General features: G+C 40.6%; 1 protein-coding gene across 8 annotated transcripts in view; it reads right to left on the bottom strand.

Annotated features, from left to right (window-relative positions):
- Positions 1–24138, bottom strand: part of AFF2 (ALF transcription elongation factor 2) — a 538050-nt gene that overhangs the window by 245478 nt on the left and 268434 nt on the right. For 4 of the 8 annotated variants that reach the window (XM_061135862.1, XM_061135864.1, XM_061135863.1 and 1 more), the window contains one exon: positions 20037–20132. The exons of the other annotated variants lie outside the window; for them this stretch is intronic. In XM_061135862.1, the coding sequence (XP_060991845.1) occupies positions 20037–20132 (96 nt within the window). The remainder of the gene's footprint in view (positions 1–20036; positions 20133–24138) is intronic. 8 annotated transcript variants of the gene reach the window in all.

Here is a 24138-nt window from a genome sequence, read left to right as displayed (position 1 = left end):
GGGCACACCACCTCTTTCAAAGGGCTGTAGAGGAGAATTCAAGAAGAAAGTCTGGGATAAAAAAGAAGTGAGCTGCAAGCAAGATCTGATTCCTAAGTCTGTGTTGTCTGAGAAGAATCACATGACACTGAATAAAAATAAACAAAATGGGACTTTCCTAGAGGTCCAGTGGTTAAGAACCCACCTTCCAATGCAGGGGACTCGGGTTCAATCCCTGGTTGGGGAACTAAGATGCCACATGCTATGGAGCCACTAAGCCTGTAGAGAAGCCTGAGCACTACAACGGAGACACAGTGCAGTCAGAAAAATAATAATCTGAGAGAACAGCATCGAAACATGTATATTATCAAGTGTGAAACAGATCGCCAGGCCAGTTTGGATGCATGAGACAAGTGCTCGGGGCTGGTGCACTGGGAAGACCCAGAGGGATGGGATGGGGAGGGAGGTGGGAGGGGGGATCAGGATGGGGAACACATGTAAATCCATGGCTGATTCATGTCAATGTATGGCAAAAACCACTACAATATTTGTAAAGTAATTAGCCTCCAACTGATAAAAATAAATGAAAAAAATGAAAAAAAATTAAATATAAATAAAATAGGGAGAATAATGACTACCACATGGGGTATTAAAATAATAAAAGTAAACAAAAACATATCCCTGTAACTTTTCACCAAAGCAAACACATCTTGGTCAGTGTACCCAAAATGCTGCTCTTTTGTCTTCTCCCAGTCTCTACATGAGACAACAACTTTTCTTTGCAATTTATTCTTCCTGCGATATCTACGGAAAGGCCTTATCTGTAGCCTAAGCCATTAGTCCTCTCAAACTGAAAGGCTCTACAGACCACAGTGACTTAGAAATGTGTGTGTGTGTGTGTGTGTGCGTGTGCACACATGCAAGCACGCACACAATTTTGTTCCACCTGGAAAGAGAACTCACCCATCAACAAGATACTCTATGAAATTCTCAGTAAGGGCAGCAGTTGGGACAGCAGCCTTGCACCTCTGAGGACCTGTGAGTATGGTTCTGGAGGGGTGAATTAATGAAGACCTTAATCTCAGCTCCTAGTTTGAGGAGGAGGGCCAGCTGCATATACCTAGGACACAAGTCCCAGATGCAGGGGCCACAAGGCTTTACTGGTTTAGTCTGGGCAGTCCAGGTGAGGAGATAGCTGTAGTCTTCATGATGGATGCACTAACAGCCATAGGAACAGAGAGAGGCGGGGCCAGGGAAGACAGGAAGGAACAGCTGGGGTGGCGCTGGGAAGGGAACAGAGTAAACTTCAGGAAGGAGACCAGGAGATGGCTTTTGTGCAGTGAGTAAGAGTTCACCAAGCAGGAGAGTAGGGCTTCCCTGGTAGCTCAGTTGGTAAAGAATCCACCTGCAATGCAGGAGACTCCAGTTCAATTCCTGGGTCGGGAAGATCCTCTGGAGAAGGGATAGGCTACCCACTCCAGTATTCTTGGGCTTCCCTTGTGGCTTAGCTGGTAAAGAATGTGCCTGCCATGCAGGAGACCTGGGTTCGACACCTGGGTTGGGAAGATACCCTGGAGAAGGGAAAGGCTACCCACTCCAGTATTCCGGCCTGGAGAATTCCATGGACTGTATAGTTCATGGGGTCACAAAGAGTTGGACATGACTGAGTGACTTTCACTCACTCACTCACTCAAGCAGGAGAGTGGGGAGAGCCCAAGTGCAATGTTCCAAGCAGAAGGAACAACCCAAATGAGGCGTGTGGCCTGAGAGAGGCACCAGCCAGTGTGTTAATAGCCAGCCTCCTAAGGACCCTGGCCATTAGCAGATAAGCATTCCGATTATGTTATCAAATCTCATTATATTGGAGCCATACTTTACAATCATTCTTTCTATACAATGGGCATGGTTATCATGACTCACTTCACAGAAGCCCTCGAAAGAAAATGAAATACAGTTGCCTTGAATGATATCTGCAAATGTAAAAGACTATATAGCTGTGTAGTATCACTCATTAAAAAGGCATTCAATATCCTTCACCTACATTACAAGCCAAGTTGTGAAAATCAAGCTGTCTTATTTCATTAAGAATAAGCAACTTAGCTGGTAATGCCAATAATCACCCTCTATCAAGATGGCTGTGATTTGTTTGTCAGCCTTTTTTAAGTTCTCAGCAAATTCATTTGTTCAGCATGTGGTTGCAAGGATATAGGGAATCACAGGCTTTGGAATGCCTCTCTCCATTTAGACAGGGCTTTAGGATGCTAGAGGCCTTTGTTGGTGAGCCTCTACGTCTAAATCTCTCAACTGAAAACTCTCTTCTGAGTCCAGCATTGGAGGTGTTTTGTTTGCTTCTTCACAGTAGAAATCTTCCTGGGATGGTCACATTGATGCCATTTGTTACGTCATAGTCATGCTTTCCTCCATGATGTAGTTTTCCCAAAGTCCTTTTACTTAAGAACTTATAAATGCTTAGCTTTTATAACTACCTCTTAATTGACTACAATCATTGAATCTACATCATCTGTGTTAATACAAATTGGACCTTATGATAAATCATCACTTTTCATTTTGGCCTTGAAAATCCACTTTCCTTTCTGAATGCCTTTTTTAAAACACCAAGTACAATAAAGGAATCATTTCTATAATTAATGTTGGCAATAATTTTATCACCTACATAATAATCATCTGAGAAGTTATATTCAGATAGCATTTGGGATATCTATGGCTGTGGTCCTTAAAATCAGATACTAGTTACTTTCTCTCCTGCTTTTTGCCCTTTGGCCAAAACTAACGAAATGAACAAAAACAGAACCCAAACAAAAATGTGATGACCAAGGAAAGATAATGCTACTCATAATCAAAGGGGAATCGGCACGTCAGTACTTTTGGCATTTCTGAGCACTGGAAAATTCTGAGAACACTAAGTAAAGAAGAAAGCTGACAATGATTAGGATCACAGAATTAGAGAAACCTTGGGCAGAATCACCCTAAATAAATAACCCTTGACAGATCAGAACCCTCCCAGCTTCTGAGGAAGGAAATCTACAACCTCACATAGCAATCCTTGGCAATGTTATAAAGGGCCCTAGATGGTAAGGCATTCAATGTTACTCTAGACAGAACTCTAATATGCTATGCCAAAAGGGGTTCTATAAACCCCAATCCATCTACTTTTGGAAAGCAACTAAGGTATATTTTGTTTATGCAGAGATAAAACTCTTTACCCACAATAAGGAAGTAAGGGACTTTGGAAAAATATTCCTCTGGTGTGTCTGGGTCCACCTCTCTTGCCAACAAAGATGGCATCAGGCATTTCACAATCCACAGTAACATGCACCACAATATAATAGAGTGAATCTAATGGAAAAGAATGATATTACCCCTAAGGAGCCTTGGAGATCTAGGTAGGCAGTTAAGCCTACCACTGCTACTGAAGAGACTGGAAGCTTCATCTTGGAAGAAGGAAAAGGTGAGAAGAAAAAAGAAAGTAAGAGGAGAGAAATGGGACAAGAGATTGAGAAAAGCAAAGAATCCAGAGTAGTAAAGCAATACTATAGGGCAATAACTCAGAAGCCCCAGAACTTGGGTCAGCACCTCACCCTGCTTCTCTCAACTGCCAGGATCACTGGAAATGTCACTCAGTCAAAGAGATTGATTCCAGTTAGGAATTCAGGAACAACTGTTTCAAAAGGCTTTGTCAATGGGAAGCAAAATTTCCCTTTGAGTATAGTCATTCAGAAATAGCAAATTTGAACTTCAAGATGAAATAACAGGACTGTATCACAAGGTCTTCTGACATCTGCATTTCTGAAACTGTCACAAACACCTTTTGTACATGCCAAGTGGACCCATAGTTTCTATAAGGCATGTGTGTATGTAGGTACACATACAAAAAGAGACTTTGCAAAAGGAGATGAAAGGTAGATTTTAAAAATAAAAGCAGATTCTCACAAAAAGAAACAAAACCAAGTCAGCAAAATTATACTATGCCATCGACAGAAAAAAATGAACATAATTCTTATCACTGCTACTATTAAGGCTGTATTCTTGAACTCACTCCCTGTTCTGATCTTGAACAAATAGGCAAATAAATCCGCATGTCCAGAGTTCAATTATTTAGACAACTTATTTTATGGCAAAACCCAGAATTCATCAAAACTGGCATCTTTTAATGCTAATTCTAATTAGAACAAGCATTGCATTTTGTATGCTTTCCAATTATGCATGAGAAAAGTCAGCATAAGTGTCGTCTCTTATCATAATTATCTGTTTCTAATTTCAATTTTGGCTATGACTTTGCACTCAGTGATGTAAATGTAACTGTTCCTGTCAGATGAAGATTAATTTGATTTAAGCCCTCTTTGTTCTAATTATATATTCTATTTCTGCTCACTATGCAACTTTCTTTCTAAGCCACATCTGTATTTTATCACAACAATGGGGAATTCCTTTAGTATTTAAAAGGCAACCATAAGACTTCTTTTTGGCATCATTATGACAATTTTCATTAAGCCTTTGCCAAAGGATTTAATATTTCAGCTGACTAATCTACAGACTAATGTAATTATTATTTGAATATTAAAGCATGAACTTTTCTGAAATGAAGTCTTTAAAAGTTATTGCTCTAATTACTCCCTCCACTCCAAGGAAAACCTTCTGGCTGTTAGTTTATTCCCTGAGCAAATTCCTTTATTGGGTGACACCTTGCATGCCATGCTTCTAACTGGCATCACTATAGACAGGGTGGTAAAAATTAAAATTAATCACTTGGGTATCAAAGCTATGTATCTGGAGATCCGGAACCTGAGCATCACTGCATTCATCCTCAATTTCTGTTACTAATTTCCTGCTTTGCTCTTTCATAAGCATAATCAGGTGGAAAGAAATGGAAGAGAGCAAATTTGACCTGTCATAAGGTCTTCTCATTCATTCAAATTAGAAACCGTTTGGGGTGTGGCATCATAAAAGAAGGACTTCCCTCATGGCTCAGTGGTAAAGAATCTGCCTGGCAATGTAGGAGACACAGGAGACTCAGGTCGAACCCTGGGTCAAGAAGATCCCCTGGAGAAGCAAATGACAACCCACTCCAGCATTCTTGCCTGGGAACCCCATGGACAGAGGAGCCTGGCAGGCTACGGTCCATGGGGTCGCAAAGAGACAGACATGACTGAGCAACTAAACAACAACAATCATAAAAGAAACACCAGTTGTCGGATTCAGTGACAGGCTTGAATTTTAACCCTCCATGAACACGTTCTATACTTATCTCAGGGACCAGGATTTGGGGTTTGGGGTTTTACTGCCCGAGAAAATCCCAGGAGGTAAAACATGCAGTTTTAGAAAGCCTCTTAACCTTCTTCATCAGAGGGCAGACTGAAAACCACAATCACAGAAAACTAATCAATCTAACCATATGGACCACAGCCTTGTCTAACTCAATGAAACTATGAGACATGCCATGTAGGGCCACCCAAGACAAACAGGTCATGGTGGAGAGGTCTGACAAAATGTGGTCCACTCGAGAAGGGAATGGCAAGCCGCTTCAGTATCCTTGCCTTGAGAATCCCATGAACAGTATGAAAAGGTAAAAAGATAGGACAGTGAAACATGAACTCCTCAGGTCGGTAGGTGCCCAATATTACTGGAGATCAGTGGAGAAATAAGTCCAGAAAGAATGAAGAGACAGAGCCAAAGCAAAAACAACACCCAGTTGTGAATATGACTGGTGATGGAAGCAAGGTCCGATGATGTAAAGAGCAATATTGCATAGGAACTTGGAATGTTAGGTCCATGAATCAAGGCAAATTGGAACTGGTCAAACAGGAGATGGCAAGAGTGAACATCGACATTTTAGGAATCAGCAAACTAAAATGCACTGGAATGGGTGAATTTAACTCAGATGACCATTATATCTACCACTGTGGGCAAGAATTCCTTAGAAGAAATGGAGTAGCCATCATAGTCAACAAAAGAGTCCAAAATGCAGTACTTGGATGCAATCTCAAAAATGACAGAATGGTCTCCATTCATTTCCAAGGCAAACCATTCTACATCACACACATCCAAGGCTATGCCCCGACCAGTAATGCTGAAAAAGCTGAAGTTGAATGGTTCTAGGAAGACCTACAAGACCTTCCAGAACTAATACCCAAAAAAGATGTCCTTTTCATTATAGGAGACTGGAATGCAAAAGTAAGAAGTCAAGAAGCATCTGAAATAATGGGTAAATTTGGCCTTGGAGTACAGAATGAGGCAGGGCAAAGGCTAATAGAGTTCTGCCAAGAGAATGCACTGGTCACAGCAAACACCTTCTTCCAACAACAAAAGAGAAGACTCTACACATGGACATCACCAGATGGTCAACACTGAAATCAGATTGATTATATTCTTTGCAGCCAAAATGGAGAAGTTCTATACAGTCAGCAAAAACAAGACAAGGAGCTGACTGTGGCTCAGACCATGAACCCCTTATTGCCAAATTCAGACTTAAATTGAAGAAAGTAGGGAAAACCAATAGACCATTCAGTTATGACCTAAATCAAATCTCTTATGATTATACAGTGGAAGTGAGAAATAGGTTTAAGGGACTAGATCTGAGAGAAAGAGTGCCTGAATCACTATGGACAGAGGTTAGTGACATTGAATAGGAGGCAGGGATTAAGACCATCCCCAATAAAAAGAAATGCAAAAAGGCAAAATGGCTGTCTGAGGAGGCATTACAAATAGCTGAGAAGAGAAGAGAAATTAAAGACAAAGGAGAAAAGGAAAGATATACCCATTTGAATGCAGAGTTCCAAAGAATAGCAAGGAGAGATCAGAAAGCCTTCCTCAGTGATCATGCAAAGAAATATAGTAAAATAATAAAACGGGAAAGACTAGTGATTTCTTCAAGAAAATTAGAGATATCAAGGGAATATTTCATGCAAAGATGGGCACAATAAAGGACAGAAATGGTATGGACCTAACAGAAGCAGAAGGTATTAAGAAGAGGTGGCAAAAACACACAGAAGAACTGTACAAAAAGTATCTTGATCCCAGCAATCCCACTTCTGGGCATACACACTGAGGAAACCAGATCTGAAAGAGACACGTGCACCCCAATGTTCATCGCAGCACTGTTTATAATAGCCAGGACATGGAAGCAACCTAGATGTCCATCAGCAGATGAATGGATAAGGAAGCTGTGGTACATATACACCATGGAATATTACTCAGCTGTTAAAAAGAATTCATTTGAATCAGTCCTAATGAGATGGATGAAGCTGGAGCCCCTTATACAGAGTGAAGTAAGCCAGAAAGATAAAGAACATTACAGCATACTAACACATATATATGGAATTTAGAAAGATGGTAACGATAACCCTATATGCAAAACAGAAAAAGAGACACAGAAATATAGAACAGACTTTTGAACTCTGTGGGAGAAGGTGAGGGTGGGATGCTTCAAAAGAACAGCATGTATACTATCTATGGTGAAACAGATCACCAGCCCAGGTGGGATGCATGAGACAAGTGCTCGGGCCTGGTGCACTGGGAAGACCCAGAGGAATTGGGTGGAGAGGGAGGTGGGAGGGGGGATCGGGATGGGGAATATGTGTAAATCTATGGCTGATTCATATCAATGTATGACAAAACCCACTGAAATGTTGTGAAGTAATTAGCCTCCAACTAATAAAAAAAAATGAAAAAAAATATATCTTGATGACCCAGATAATCGTGACAGTATGATCACTCACGCAGAGCCAAACATCCTGGAGTGTGAAGTCTAGTGGGCCTTAGAAAGCATCACTATGAGCAAAGCTAGTGGAGGTGATGGAATTCCAGTTGAGCTATTTCAAATCCTAAAAGATGATGCTGTGGCAGTGCTGCACCCAATATGCCAGCAAATTTGAAAAACTCAGCAGTGGCCACAGGACTGGAAAAGGTCAGTTTTCATTCCAATCCCTAAGAAAGGTAATGCCAAAGAATGCTCAAACTACCACACAATTGCACTCATCTCACACACTACCAAAGTAATGCTTAAAATTCTCTAAGCAAGGCTTCAACAATATGTGAACCATGAACTTCCAAATGTTCAAGCTGGTTTTAGAAAAGGCAGAGGATCCAGAGATAAAATTGCCAACATCCACTGGATCATCAATAAAGCAAGAGAGTTCCAGAAAAATATCTATTTCTGCTCTATTGACTATGATGCCAAAACCTTTGACTGTGTGGATTACAACAAACTGTGGGAAATTCTGAAAGAGATGGGAATACCAGACCATCTGACCTGCCTCTTGAGAAACCTATATGCAGGTGAGGAAGCAACAGTTAGAACTGGACATGGAACAACAGACTCATTCCAAATAGGGAAAGGAGTACGTCAAGGCTGTATATTGTTACCCTGCTTATTTAAGTTCTATGCAGAGTACATCATGAGAAATGCTGGGCTGGAGGAAGCACAAGCTGGAATCAAGATTGCTGGGAGAAATATCAGTAACCTCAGATATGCAGATGACACCACCTTTACAGCATGAAGTGAAGGAGAACTAAAAAGACTCTTGATGAAAGTGAAAGAGGAGAGTGAAAAAGTTGGCTTAAAGCTCAACATTCAGAAAACTGAGATCATGGCATCAGGTCAAATCACTTCACTGCAAATAATTGGGAAACAGTGGAAACAGTGGCAGACGTTATTTTGGGGGGCTCCAAAATCACTGCAGATGGTGACTGAAGCCATGAAATAAAAAGATGCTTACTCCTTAGAAGAAAAGTTATGACCAACCTAGAGAGCATATTAAAAAGCAGAGACATCACTTTGCTAACAAAGGTCCATTTAGTCAAGGCTATGGTTTTTCCAGTGGTCATGTATGGATGTGAGAGCTCAACTCTAAAGAAAGCTGAGCACCAAAGAATGGATGCTTTTGAACTGTGGTGTTGGAGAAGACTCTTGAGAGTCCCTTAGACTGCAAGGAGATCCAACCATCCATCCTAAAGGAACTCAGGCCTGAATTGTCATTGGAAGGATTGATGTTGAAGCTGAAACTCCAGTACTTTGGCCACCTGATGTGAAGAACTGACTCATTTGAAAAGACCCTGATGCTGGGAAAGACTGAAGGCAGGAGGAGAAGGGGAAGACAGAGGATGAGATGGTTGAATGGCATCACCGACTCAATGGACATGAGTTTGAGTAAACTCTGGTGGCTGGTGATGGACAGGGAGGTCTGGCGTGCTGCAGTCCATTGGGGCCGCAAAGAGTCAGACATGACTGAGCGACTGAACTGAACTGAACTGAAAACATGCAGTATAATTCAATTCAGCAAACATTTTTTGACTGCTCAATACACTACCAAGTACTAGAAAAAATTTTGCCAGGAAAATACAGGCAAATCTACATGCCTTGAGCCTGTAAAATGCTTTGAGATTCTCAATACCCCAGAAGATTTTTGAAAATTAATATCTGTTGTTTTGATTGTACATGGTACATTTATTTGAAAATATAAAGTAATTCAGCAAAGCATGTTCAGATTTCAAGTAAGCTATCCAGAAAAGCTTCATCAGCCTGGGGTGTGAAGGTCAATGACTTCATGTCACATGCATTTCTATGTAATATTTTACAAGTTCAGTCTTGTTCTGTCACAAAATGTAAGGCTACTTGAGAAGATAAACAGAATGACATCAAAAAACAGAAGAAATATAGACAGTGGGATTAGATCAAGATTAAGTAACCTACATGCTTTCTACAAAAGTCCAGATACTCACTCCAGGGGCTCAAAAAGGAGGAGCTGTTTCCTGGCAGCCAGAATAAAGAGGGGCTCCCAAGAGGCTGGGAGATGCAGAAGACGCTGACATGAGAACCAGCCAATTAGATACTCAAGATGAACCTTTTCTTTACACAGAGAAACTTTCTTTCCTGACTCTTCAACAGCTCATGCCTAAGTGGCACCATGATATGCTAAACTGTACCATGAGGTTCTTAATTGGCAGACAAAGGTGTCAGGAGGTAATGAAGTCTAAACTTGCAGAGAACCATATGACTCACTTTCTCAGTCATATACTAATTCATTCAATGGTTTGTCATCTATTCATCAAACATGGCTAAGTTCTCCTGTGCAGCAGACACTACGCTGAGCACTGGGGTAAACACAATGGAAGATCCAGGTTTTGTTCCCACTCCATGAAGACAGTGATAGTATCTGCTGCGTTCACTGTGATGTTCCCAACACTCAGTACAGAGCCTGGCATAGAATTAGGGCTCCATAAACACGTGTGGAAGAAATCAGTGAATGAGTTAAGAGAGTCAGTGAATCACAGGAAGCTGAACTAACATCAGGGCTTGAACGGAACTGGAAATAGCAAGAGTGAATTCTTTCACTCGAGGAAATAATGGAAGAGGCATTGGGACTTTATTTTGACAGACAGTTGAAGGGTGTACAGTCACAATCATTCAGTTTATTTATAACTCTGTGTCCCCATCTCCACCTAATATAGATACAGAGGAGTAAGCTATGAGTATGATGACTTTTTCTCCAAACAGCAAAATACCAAAAAATATTGATAGTTTAAAAATATTTTAAAAAATAATACAGAGAAGGAGAAATATTATATGGCATCCCTTATATGTGGACTCTAGAAAGAAATGGTACAAATGAACTTACTTGCAAAACAGAAAAAGACTTACAGGCTTAGAGAACAAACTTACAGTTGCCAGGGGGGAAGGGATAGTTAAGGAGTTTGGATGGACATGTACACACTGCTCTATTTAAAATGGATAACTAACAAGGATCTACTGTACAGCATAGGGAACTCTGCTCAATGTTACGTGGCAACCTGGATGCAAGGGGAGTTTGGGGGAGAATGGATACATGCATATGTTTGGCTGATTCCATTTGTTGTTCACCTGAAGCTATTACAACATTGTTAACTGGCTGTACTTTAATACAAAATAAAAAGTTAAAAAAAATACTGCAATCCCTAATGTTTCCAAATAGCTAAATATTTCAAATGTAGTTGAAGCTCTAACCACCCACACTTTTTCTCCTTAGGAAGTATTTATTTCTGTGATTTTAGAAAAACAATCAAAGCCAATTTATTTGAAAGTACAAGAGCAATAAAATATTTTTTAAAAAATTTCTTATGGGCACCTGTTATGGGCTTGACCCTGAGGATACAAGAGGGAACACAGCAGGTACCACCCACACTTTTGTCCTAACATTGCTCTTGATTATCATCACAAATCCAGGAAGGGGCAAGGAGATATAAAGCTGTTTTCAGATCAAGTAACTGAGGCCAGAACACACAGTGTTATTCAAATGTAAGACTATGCTTTACATTTTTCTTCTAAGGCTGCATGGATGGAGGAAGAAACATAGAAACATCCAGAAGCAGAAGAGTTACACTGAAATCTTCTCTTGGCAAATAGAGGATCTTAGGTTCTATAACTGTAGGCTTGGCACTGCGTGTCAGCTTAATATAGGCATATCGAAAAAGTCTGAATATTTATATTTGGAAGACATGATTTCAAACTTTAATAAGAGCTGCATATGCTATTTACTGTATTGACAAACTCGCCAATGGTGCATTGCTTAAGGCACTTTGAAAATGCTCTAAGTGTTCATTCAAGTCGGTGAAGGATATAAACTCTCAGGGTGCACTCTACACATCAGAGTATTTTACTCTTTGACACACAGAAAATTTCCAATTTATTTTCAGGGATTTTGCTTCTTCTCAACAATGCTAACAGCCGGCCCTGTCATTGTGTGGTAATTAATAGAGTCCGTCCAGCTGTGAGTATGCAGTTGGCACTTAAAGCCTCTCTCCCTGTTGATAGGTGACAATGACTGAAGGCCATCTTTCTCCCTGAGGACATACTGAGAGACTCTGTTGAAAGCCAGAGGAAATGTTTGTGAATTCTGTCAGAAAAGAAGGAAGAAAGGCGACATCTCTGATTCACTCTTTATGCTGCTTTCTGTAATTAGGTAGTAGTGGTGGGAATTAGAATTCTTTCAGAGAAGGCCCATCAGAACTCCACTTTGGCTTCTGAAGCAGTTCCATTCAAGGCTGCCTCCCAGTCCTCAAGAGGTGTGTCACTGTTTTCATTCTAAACCCTGGCTTGGGGAGGGCCTAGTTTGGTTATTAAACCTGGTATATTAGATAGGTCTCAGCTTGGGAGTGAGTGACTTTTCCAATCAGATGAAAATTCCAACTATTGTGTATTGGAATGAAGAAAATCACAGATGGCCTAGTTTCCATGTTTTGTTTTTTAACCTTAATACGCTATTTATTATTATGGAAAGGGCAAAATTGGCTGTGGGGCAGATTGTTTGGTTAGAAAAATGAATAAGCTCTTTCAGGTGAATTTTCCACCCTCTCTGCTCTCTACCTGTGGCTCAAAGCACTGACGTCAAGAAATCCTCTTTCAGAAACACGGGGGAGCTCTGCAGCTTGCATTAGTCAGCTGCTTCATGGGTTCTTTCATGAGGTGCCTGAGAATCGATGAAATTGCTGGATTCACTTGGTGGGACAATTATTTCTCACCCAAGACAGAGCGTGGCTTGGGTTTCTCATAATCACAGGATGTAGGGGAAGTGAAGTGAGACCCAGAATCAATGTCCCTGAAGCGACTGGAATCTATTTATGATGGATATAGGGAGGATCGGGGCTGTTTCCTTGAACAAAACTATCTGTAGGATAATGTAATGATCCTTCCATCCTCAAACCATAATGAAAAATGTCTCCACCGTTGATCTCCCCTTCTGTGATTTGGAATCAACGCTGTGCACACTGCATTCTGTGATTACAATAATGTCAGCTAAGAACGATGGCAGAAAATGTTACTTTCAGAACCACATTGCTTTTCCAAACACATTGCGCCCTCATTGTCATGCTGTGTTCATTCCTTCTTATCTCAGTAACAATCCTTGAACTCTGTTCACAATATTTCTTGAGGAGCCAAAATCCTTCATTCTTTCTGGTTTGGGTTTCAATGTGGCTTTTGGTCATAGTTCAAAAGAGATAAAATAGGCCCCAGAACCCATAAAGTCATGCAAATAATTAAGTCCAGTATAAAAACTTTTGAAAGTTCCTGAAGGAGAATGGGTTATAATTTTGTAAATATCTTCAAGGATCATGTGAGCCAAGACAAAGACTCTTCCACAGAAATGTACTTTTTTGGAAGGGCTCTCTTCACATGACAAACCAGCTGTCTGACATTTCCAGGAATAACGTCCAGTGACCCAGTGACACCAAGGGAAACAAGGCAAACAACTGGTCTGCTTTCTCTGGGACTATCTAGAATAGCATTGAAAATGCAGAACATACCCAGGACATACCCTTCCTGCCCAGACATACCCTCCTTCCCTGGCAGCAGGGGCTGAATCACTGCCTGGGCCTAGGCTCAAGTGGCAAAAATAAAAAAGTATAGGATGTTCCTATTTTTGAGAGACACCCTGTCCACAAAGGTTTCTGAATGGCAAAGATTCAGCCTTATACACTGGAACATCTCCAAATGCATCAGTTAATAGCTAACAGAGAATTAAGGGAAAATATTTTGGAATAAACATTTAGAAACTCCTGACAATCTTTAAATTGCCAAAAGAGCAAAACTTTCCAGGTGATGCTAAAAGTCTGCAAATAACAAATGCTGGGGCGGGGTTGGAGAAAAGGGAACCTTCCTATACTGTTGGTGGGAATGTAAATTGGTGCAGCCACTATGTATGTGTGCCTATGTGCTAAGTTGCTTCAGTCTAGTCTATAGGCTCCTCTGTTCATGGGGATTCTCCAGCCAAGAATACTGGAGTGGGTTGTCATTTCCTTCTCTAGGGGATCTTCCTGACCCAGGGATTGGACCCACATCTCCTGCAGCTCCTGCATTGCAGGCAGGTTCTTTACTGCAGAGCCGCCCTGGGAGCTGGGAAAACAGTATGAAGGTGCCTTAAAAACCTAGAAATACAGCTACCATATGACCCAGCAATACCACTCCTGAGCATATACACTGAGAAAACTCTAATTCAAAAAGATACATGTATCCCAGTGTTCACAGCAGCACTATTTACAAGAACTAAGACATAGAAGCAAACCTAAATTCCCATTGACAGATGAATGGATAAAATAGATGTGGTTTCTATATGTACAATGGAATATTCAGTCAGTTCAGTTCAGTTCAGTCGCTCAGTCGTGTCTGACTCTTTGCGGCCCCATGGACTGTAGCACACCAGGCCTCCCTGTCCATCACCAACTACCGGAGTTTACTTAAACTCATGTCCATTGAGTCGGTGATGCCATCCAACCATCTCATCCTCTGTCGTCCCCTTCTCCTCTTGCCTTCAGTCTTTCCCAGCATCAGGGTCTTTTCCAATGAGTCTGTTCTTTGCATCAGCTGGCCAAAGTATTGGAGTTTCAGCTTCAGCATCAGTCGTTCCAATGAATATCCAGGACTGATTTCCTTTAGGATGTACTGGCTGGATCTCTTGCAGTCCACTCAGCAATAAAAATGTTCATAACCCCTGATCCAATAATTCCACTTCTAGAATTTTATCCTCTAGGAAAAAAAAGCCAGACCTGCATAATACTGCTTACTGAAGTTCTATTTACAATGCTGAATAACGGAAACCTGAAGCAGGAGACCTGGGTTTAATCCCTGGGTCTGGAAGATCCCCTTGAGAATGGAATAGCTACCCATTCCAGTATTCTTGCCTGGAGGACCCCATGGACAGAGGAGCCTGGCAGTCTATATATAGTCCATGGGGTCGCAAAGTGTTGGACATGACTGAGTGACTAAACAACAACCATGTTAGGAGCATGACATAGTAATCTATATATGTGCTTCGCCATGTCCGACTCTTTGTGGCCTCATGGAATGTAGCCTGCCAGGCTCCTCTGCCCATGGAATTCTTCAGACAAGAATACTGGAGTATTGGAATAATAATAATTATTCCAAGAATAATGAAATACTGGATTGCCATTCCCTTCTCCAGGGGATCTTCCCATCCCAGGTATCAAACCTGCATCTCTTGTGTCTCCTGCATTAGCAGGTGAATTCCTTGCCACTGGCACCACCTGGGAAGCCCGAAGCTATATATTAATATATTGTTTCTACTTAATATTTCATGTTTTCTACTTAATATTGCATGTATAATTTTCTACTTAATATTCCATTCATGATGGAAATGTTTATGGCATAGATTGCTGTGATGGTTCCATGGTGTATACTAAACCCTAAACTCATCAAGTTGCATACATTAAATATGGACTGCTTTCAATGTGTCAATAAAATGGTTGAAAAATTTTAGTTTAAATAATTGAATATAGTACTGGCCACGCCAAAAAGTTATATCCTGAGGCAATATTGTCATAGAATAAAATTCCCTACATTCGCAGAATGGAATTGGAGGGGACAGACTTCTACAGTTCGATTTCTTCCTGTTATTCTTCCCTTTTGGAGGACAAGAACTCAAGTCTTCAGACCCTTTCATTGAACACTATGTACTTATGCAATGGCTCCCTGACATTTCTAAACATTCACTGTGACCAGGGTCAGTGGGTCAAATGGAATGATGAGAAGTTGAGTTCATTCCTTGTATTTAGTATCTCAGTTTCACATGAGGGGCACCCCAGGTGGCTCAGTGATAATGAATCTGCCTGCCAGTGCAGGAGACACAGGAGACGTGAGTTTAATCCCTGGGTCAGGAAGATCCCCTGGAGAAGGGAATGGCAACCTGCTCCAATATTCTTGCCTGGAAAACCCCATGGACTGGTGGGCTACTGTCCATGGCATCGCAAAATTTTGGATGCAAAGCTGTCACATGAGCCCTCAAAATATTCATTCTCAGCCATCTAGATCTAATCAGCCAGAAAGCAAGGAAGCTTTCACCACAAAACATTTGTTTCACTGATTTTATATTTAAAATTCAAAATTATACTTTTGGTCACTATCCCCAGGCAGGTTTCAATACTATTCAGACATGGTGAGTAAGTACTCAGATTCACTAATATCAAGATAACATAGGAAAATAAGTTAATCTTTTAATTGTCTTCTTTTTTATTTCCAACAGTTCTTTATTAATTATAAAGGACACAAATAACCACTATCACATTAAATGTTAACATCCCAGAGGCATCAAACTCCGAAGACTCATACTTCACCAGCTAAGAGGCAAGCATAAGTAACTCACACGTGATCCCAGTTCAAGGTACATGGCACAATGAGGAGAGGTATTTACTATACTCATCTAACTGTTCTTGCTGTCTGCCAACTTTAGCCAGCTCTGTTCTTTGGCCAAGGAAGCTCTATTTAAATGGTATATAAAACCATATAAACCATATGGTATGGTATATAAACCATATAAAACACAGCTAACCTTTTGTGCTAAGTACTTCACAAGGTTTATTCTGTGTAATCCTTACTGATCCTCTAAGGTAGGTGTTATTATTATCCCCATTTTACAGATAATAAAAATAAGACTCAGGGTAATTAAATATCTTGCCCACAGGAGTATGAGGCAGCCCCTGGATGTAAATGCAGGTTGTTATACTCCAAAGCCTAGTATATTCTAACCCTCTTACACTGCTCCTCACTGATACAGGCCTGCTCTTTCAATATTTTGTCAAGCCCAGTACCTCAAACTTGTAAATAATCACTAATCGTAAACCTTATATCTAGTCGATATTCCAACTTCAGCTGTTTTGCTTTACTAATTTTGCTTGAAGGAGCAAAGGGCTCAGATGACCAATGGCATGTTTGTTTCAGGGAAAGTATTTGGGAATTCCAAGCAAAATTTAAGAAATGTCCCATAAGATGGCTTGGTAGACACAAGCGGACAGAGAGATGGATATATACATATATATGTGTGTGTGTGTACATGAGCTTCCCTTGTGGCTCAGATGGTAAGGAATTTGCCTACAATGAAGGAGACCCAGGTTTGACCCCTGGGTCAGGAAAAAGAGATCTTGGAGAAGGAAATGGCAATCCACTCCAGTACTCTTGCCTGGAGAATTCCATGGACAGACGAGCCTGGCAGGCTATAGTCCATGGGGTCACAAAGAGTATGATATTATATATTATTTATAAAATATCAATTAATAATATATAATATTTTATATATAACCACCAATATAATAATATTAATATACTTAATAATATATTATATATAAGTATTATTTTACATAAACATATACCAATGAATATAAACATATACATGGATATTTCACTATATGATATTTTTAACAATGCTTACATATTTTGGATACTGTTGTTAGAAAAGTCTAAATACTTCCTTTGCTTAAAGAATAAGATGCTGTCACTGTGGTACTGTGATCTTACTTCAGACTATCTGCAGATGTGCAATGACTTCCTCTGTCTTTTATGTTTTCTGTCAAGAAATTTGGCCCACAGAGTCAAAAATCAAACAACATCCAATCCCAGCTCACTGTAGAAGCTATCACCCCCATCAGTTTGTGATTTAGTGTAACTTGAACAGGAACCTCTCAGTTATTTTGTTAAGGAACAAATACCCTGGGATCCACAGCTAGGAGGTCAGACCCAAGGCTCTGATTAAGATAGATTGGGAAAAACAGAAATGTTTTTCTGTAACTAAATATCATAATTAAGCACAGACAAAGCCTTGAACTGCCTCAGTATCATTCCAAACAGAACTGAAAAAAGTAGTTTCAGTCATGATCAAGACAGGAGTAAATATATAACATGGAAAGAAGTGATTGAAAATGAGAGTTTCTGGTGTGAGTTCAGGTAAAACAAGAACCTGATGCCAAGATGGAAAGCGATCAGGAAGTTTCAAATATTAATCTATCCCCTTAACTTGCTCTGACAACTGCAAAAATGTAATCACCACTACAATCAACATGAAAAACCCCATCTACAAGCTTGAACCCAATCAGCATGTCCATGTCTTCATCAGATTTAGCCACAGCCCATAAAAATGCTATGGGGACAGCCCTGTTATTTCATCATAATTCTTTGTATATTTCTCTTAGCCCTCCAAATAGATTATGATTTCTGGGATGAGGGGGACAGGGGTTAACATATTATTCCTCCTGTATTCCTTAATGGTTCATTTAAATTGAACCGTTTCTCAATAGGAAAGAAAAGGGCTTCTACTCATGAGAATTTACCACTTTTCAGCCCTTTTACACAACCACTTCAATGAAGGCTAATGGTTCCCTCAACAATGTATAACCTATACACTAAGGCTGAATGGATTTTCTAACAGGATTCCATCCTACTGGTTCTGGGAAAGGAAATGGGGGAGGGACAGAGCAGAAAGAAGGGTCAAAGTTGACTCATTCCATTAGTTGGAATCAAGAAATGTCAGATGTTTGGATCCATACAAGGAGCCCATAAACAGCCCTTGGATCCTCAAGGCAAACAAATAAAACTTCTCCCCATCCCCCGCCCCTTTTTTCCCTCCTTTTTCCACCACCACAAGAATTGATATTTTGTGATTTCCAGTCGCTTCAGAGATAAACCTCAATTTTTTAGGGCGTTATCTTGAGGAGTAGGAGAGGTTTAAAACCCAGAAAATAAGATCAAGAGTATTCTGGTCCCAAGACTGTTACCATGAAACTCCTTCTGAGATCTCCAGGGGTTTTGATTTTACAATGGCTATTTCTAAAGAACGGGTATACACATGAGGGCAATTCTCAGGTCAAGGGCATGACCCTGATGGTCTTTGCTACAGGGAAATTTATAAAGAAGAAAAAAACCAGATACCAGCTCGCATTTCCCAGAAAAAAAAAAAATACTTTTTAGAGATCTGGAAAACTAAATCAATTCCCCAAAGTTTCTTAGGACTCTAAGAAGCCAAACACAATTATTGGTAATTAAATGTTGAATTAATGCTTATTAAAGTTAGCTTATTAGATTAATAGAGATAAAAAAAAGTCTTAATGGTATGGCTGCTAGTGTGTATTGCATATTATATGTAGGATAATGAGGGCTCGTATAATCAATGTGTATTGTACATTAGTGCTCTTTTATAGGATTTGGAAGATCATTTGACTAGGTCCAGTGATTTTGGAAGCTTACAGCTGTGTTTTCTGCTTTCCTGGTCTACTCTTGATCACAGCCCTGATTGACTGAAAGGGAAGATCTTGACCAGAAACAGAAGGCCCGTATCGCAATATTCCTTCAGGTGCGGAAAAAAAAGGAAAAAAAAATTGGTAAAATATAGGGCCATTTTGGAGTTTACACTATGTACATTTTAGCTAGAAACATTTAGGAAGATTGGAAGATGATGACTTTTCCAGAAAGAGTGGGAAAGATGTTTGAAAGTCTTAAGTGGCAGACCAGGTAGGAACAGCTTCCATGGAATTTAGAGCAAACCTTCAACATGGTGTCAGCAATCTAGGAAAAAGATTTTCAGTTCAGGGCGTTGTATAGACCCTCAGAGTCCACTAGCTATCCCAGTCATAATCAACAATGACAAGGGGCCCTCTGCCACCTGGTAAAATGCAGGATACACATTGGCATTCCAGGAGACCAAAACAGACACAGCACTGTCTTCCCTCAAAAGACCAATGTTGATGCTTTGCCAACCAAAGAAATCAGAAAAGCTATCACAGGAAAAAAAAAAAGTCAGACTAATGAGATAAATAAAGATGTGCCACAGCATATAACACCAGGCACATATGTGACAAAATCAGCTGGGCCCTGTGACTGGGAGGTGGCTTCCTAAGTCCATTTAGGTTATTGACTCACAAGTTTCCTCCAGCAATATATAATTGTGCATACAATTTACTCCACAGTGTATAATTTTCTGAGTCAAAACACAAGCTTAAAAATAGCCGCAGAACTACCAGAGCAGTTACAATTCTCGGATTCTTTTGAAGAATTTAAACTAGCATTATCAACACTCGGAGGCAGTTATTTTTGTAAAACAAGAAATAAAGGACATGTTTCATGATTTCCAGACAAGGAAAAAAAGATTATGCATACTATGAAACTGTGGACTTGAGTGATTCTGGTAGAGTTTAATTTCATCCTATTTCCTCCCCCACAGACCAACAGCTATGGCACCACATCACCCCCCAGGTCTTAGCGCTGAAAAAGGAGAAGTGAGCCTTACTAATGGCTGCTCAAGCGCTCCCGACTCTGGCCTTTGCATCTGGGCACAGGGGGTGAGGTGTCCTGGGAAAGGAGAAGCATCGGCTGCGACGGGACTCTGGGAGGAGAGAGGGGATTTGAATGTTGTTAAAAGGTACAGTTTTTAAGAAATGGAGTCGATGTCTACAAATCCTCTTCTTAATGAAGAAATCATTGAGAAGTTCTTGGCAGAATGTCAAATCCTGCATTTAAGAAGACAATTAAAACAGTATAATGCAAAAACTATAATTAGAAACATATCTGTGCAAGTAACACACTACTTTTCTTCTCTGCCATTAAAAGAAAAATGGGAATTTTTGCCAATGGTCATTAGGGTCTTCACAAGATAATGTTGCCTTACTGAGGAGATGGTTTTAGCTGCCACAAAGGTTAAATTAAAAAACGGCAAATGCCCCAAAAGGGCTATGTCCTTACATCACTGTTTAAATTTTCACATAACATAATTAAATCAGGGGCGTGTTGTGGCTCGTTCAATACTAATGTGACCATGACATTCTCTCACTTGAAATACAGTTTTTTTTTTAATTGGGATGCTATTCAGGAATAAAACTAGATGTGCAAACTCCATAGTTGTTAAACAAGTTGTTTGATCCCCCAGTGGTTTGACTAAATTGCCCCCTTCAGCCTGCCTTCCTCACTCTACCCCCTTCCCCTATTCTCTTTCTTCTACCTATAAACACTGAGAAAGCTCATCCTTGGTTCAAGGAACTGTGCTGAGTACTGGACATATGGAGATCGGTGCACAGTCTAGCAGTGGATAAAGGCTAGAACTCACAAAGTCCATATAATGACTTGTTGGCTCTGTTGTATTTGGAAGGCGGCTATGAATTAGTGGAGAAGAAGGAGTGAGAAAAGTACACTCAGGGGCCTGGACAGTGAACAAACAGATCATGGCAGAATCCAAGAGGGCTCGTTAAGAAGGTGAGGGTTGTCTGCGTCACAATTAGTTAGACATATGGCCACCCAAAACGAGATGGTGGCTTCTGTATTTAGAAGCTTCTGTGTCCACCGGTACCCACATACACAGTGACGTTCAAGTCACATGCGCTGTCTCCCAGAGCCGGCTCAGTACCTTCTCATGCTCTAATGTGTCTTCTCCTAGAGGAAGGCTGACCCGGCCACACACTGTCTGCTACAGTCAGTAGGGCATCTTAGAGCTGTGCAGAAATGCACCACGAGTCTAGGAATCCCAGTACCACACTTTCACATTCCCGGGGCAATTTTATTTGACAAATACCATGAGAGCATAGAGGGAAAGATTTCACTGTCATATATATTGGAATGCAGCTAATGAATTAGCTGTTCAGAAGAGTTGCACATGACTGGGTGACTGAACAACAAAAACAAGATGGGGGAAAGGACCCAAATGGCTATCCAGCTAATTTATTAGCTGCACATCACTTCAAATCCAGCATTGTGAACTGGCCACATGTGACCAAAGCAAGTCGGTAACTGCATCAAAAATGTCGGTGAGACTAGCAGTTCTGTACAGAAACTGGCTCGTTCCTTGAAATATTAGGCAACAGTACTAGTGCAGAATTTTAAACATGTCTGTGCTGTAAACATGATATCTTTATGTACTTTCAATTATGATCTGTAAACACTCGAGAATTGGGAAATATGCATAAATTGTTATACTCAGTTCAAAGAATGGAAATGAATCCTGTAAATGCTTGCCACCAAAAGAGGAGTCAAGGGTATGCTGCTTTATGGAGGCAGACTGATATACAGATATCTCCAGTTCAAGTTGCTCAAGGTCTCTCAGGGAGATGAGACATAGACATTAAGAATCTGAAAAAAATATATATGCATATATACACACACACACACACACACACACACACACACACATATAGTATAACTGGATCACTTTGCTGTACATTTGAAACTAACATAATATTATAAATCAACAATATTTCAATTAAATAAACAAAAGAATAACAAGGCAGGTTATGACATGTGGCCTAATAGTGAGTGCTAATAACAAAAACAGAAACAACAGCTACCATTTGCTAAGTGCTTCTTGTGTGCCAGGTACTGGGTTCAGTCCTCTACCTCCATTATCTCATTTTTAATTGTTACAAAACCTCTATGAGGCACTCATTATTTCTAGTTTGCAGCTGGGAAAAGTATGACTTAGAGATGTCCATTGCCTTTCCCAATGTGATACAGTAAGTACTTTGTAAAACCCAGATTTAAATCCTAATCCGGGGCAAGCAGAAGACAACTGGAAGTGCAAGAAGGGAGTCTGGGAGAGAGGGCACAGGTCAACCACCTGGTTAAGAGAATTGACACACGGAGAATGAATAAATCTGATGGCTGAGTTTGCTCACAGTCAAAACACTGAACTGATCCACCAGGCTGGGGCAAGGAAAGACAGTGGATGACAGATGGGAAGGGGAGATGAGAACAAGCAACATACAATGTCAAGGAAAGAGTTCTCGAAAGAAGGGCGGGAAATGTTCTCCCCTCAAAAAAGAAAATCAAGAAAGATGAGATAACAGAAAGGATCACTCTGAATGAATATTAGAGGTGTGAGATCCAGCACTGTGGTGAAGAAAGTGCCCACAATGTAAGGAGGGGAGGTGACAGGAGTGAAGGGAGGAAACAGAAAGATTTTGGCTCAGATTCTGTATCAGTATCTTAATTGCTACACTCTTAATCACTTAACCTTCTCAAACATCAGTTTTCTCATCTGTAAAAGAGGCTTCAATGCCAGCTACCTTGTAGACGCTGTGAGAAAATGAGGAAGGCAAGTGTGCTGCATGGGGTTGTAGAGCATTGAGTCTGGGTTCAGGGCAAGTGGGGTCACGGTGCCAGCTTGGTCACTCCCACCCATGTGGCCTCGGGCCACTCCTCAGATGTTCCAGGTTTTATAAAGTAACTAGCCTGCCCAAAGTAGGTGCTCAAGGATTGTGGAACAGATGTCAGTATAATTATTAATGAAATTAAAATCTGCAATTAAACTAAAGTCTACTCTCAAAAAAGGTCAACAAAATATGCAATAAAAACAGACTTGTCAAGCAACATAAATTTCACTACCTTGAACAATTCTCAAGCAGCAGAATGATTACTTTGTGCATAATCTCAAACATGAAAGGCCAATACACATGCAATTCTATTTAGGAGAACAGGAAAATGAAGATGTGTTTGTGGCTGAACTTTGGGCTGGGGTTTCCCCTTTTAAAATTCTATGAAGCACAGCTTTTACAGTTCCTCTGAAAATTAGAACAAAAATGGGAGAAACTTTTCCCAAGCCTAAAGGATATTATTCTTGGCAATAAAGAACCATGAAATTAATGAGCTGTCTACTAAAGATCTACCATTAAAAATGTATATGAGAAAACCGGTCTATGCAAACTCCATTCCCTCCACTTGTAAACGCTATCCTGGGAGTTAAACTCAGCACTTAGGAAAGTTCCATTAACTGTTGCAAACTGCCCAGATCTCAGTCAACTGTGAAAGAGGCATTTGTTCTTCCCTCCCCCCGCCCAGCCTCCAATGGGAAACACGCTTTTCCAGAAACGTCCACCGCTGTCTCCAAACAGGGTCCCAGGTGCTCCCATCTGCTGACTGGGATGCTCCCTGACCCACCCACCCCAAAACCCTCCCTCTCCAAGGCACAGCACCCATCCTCTGCAAAGGATGGATGGGGGCCCATACTATTAGGCCCCATTCACTGCTTAGACTGGAAAATGAGGAAATGCTAATGAAATTGCTTTTATGGGCTGACATTCATGGATGGCAGAAAGGGACGTTTTGGAATGAGTCCAGGATTTGCTCTTCCGGAGAACTTCAGCTCCCGGCCAAAGCTCGGTGGCCAAGTGCACACGTGGGCACACCCATACCTGCACGCACAGTCCATAAAGGTCACCAAGCACTTGTTAACCTTGATGGGAAAAGAGAAACCTCAGGATTTCCCCCCAACAACACTCTGAGCCTCTTGTAAATCATATTCATATTCATACACTTAAGCATTAATTTACATACTTAATTCCTGACAGGCTGACAACCGGAGCCCTTCTCCCCCTCAGTGTAAAGTGAGAAGTAAATTGTTATTCAGT

The sequence above is a fragment of the Dama dama genome, chromosome X (assembly GCF_033118175.1).
Source record: "Dama dama isolate Ldn47 chromosome X, ASM3311817v1, whole genome shotgun sequence".
Taxonomy (NCBI): Eukaryota; Metazoa; Chordata; class Mammalia; order Artiodactyla; family Cervidae; genus Dama; species Dama dama.
The sequence above is the reverse complement of the archived record's forward strand: the minus strand, read 5'-3'. Positions and strand labels throughout refer to the sequence as shown.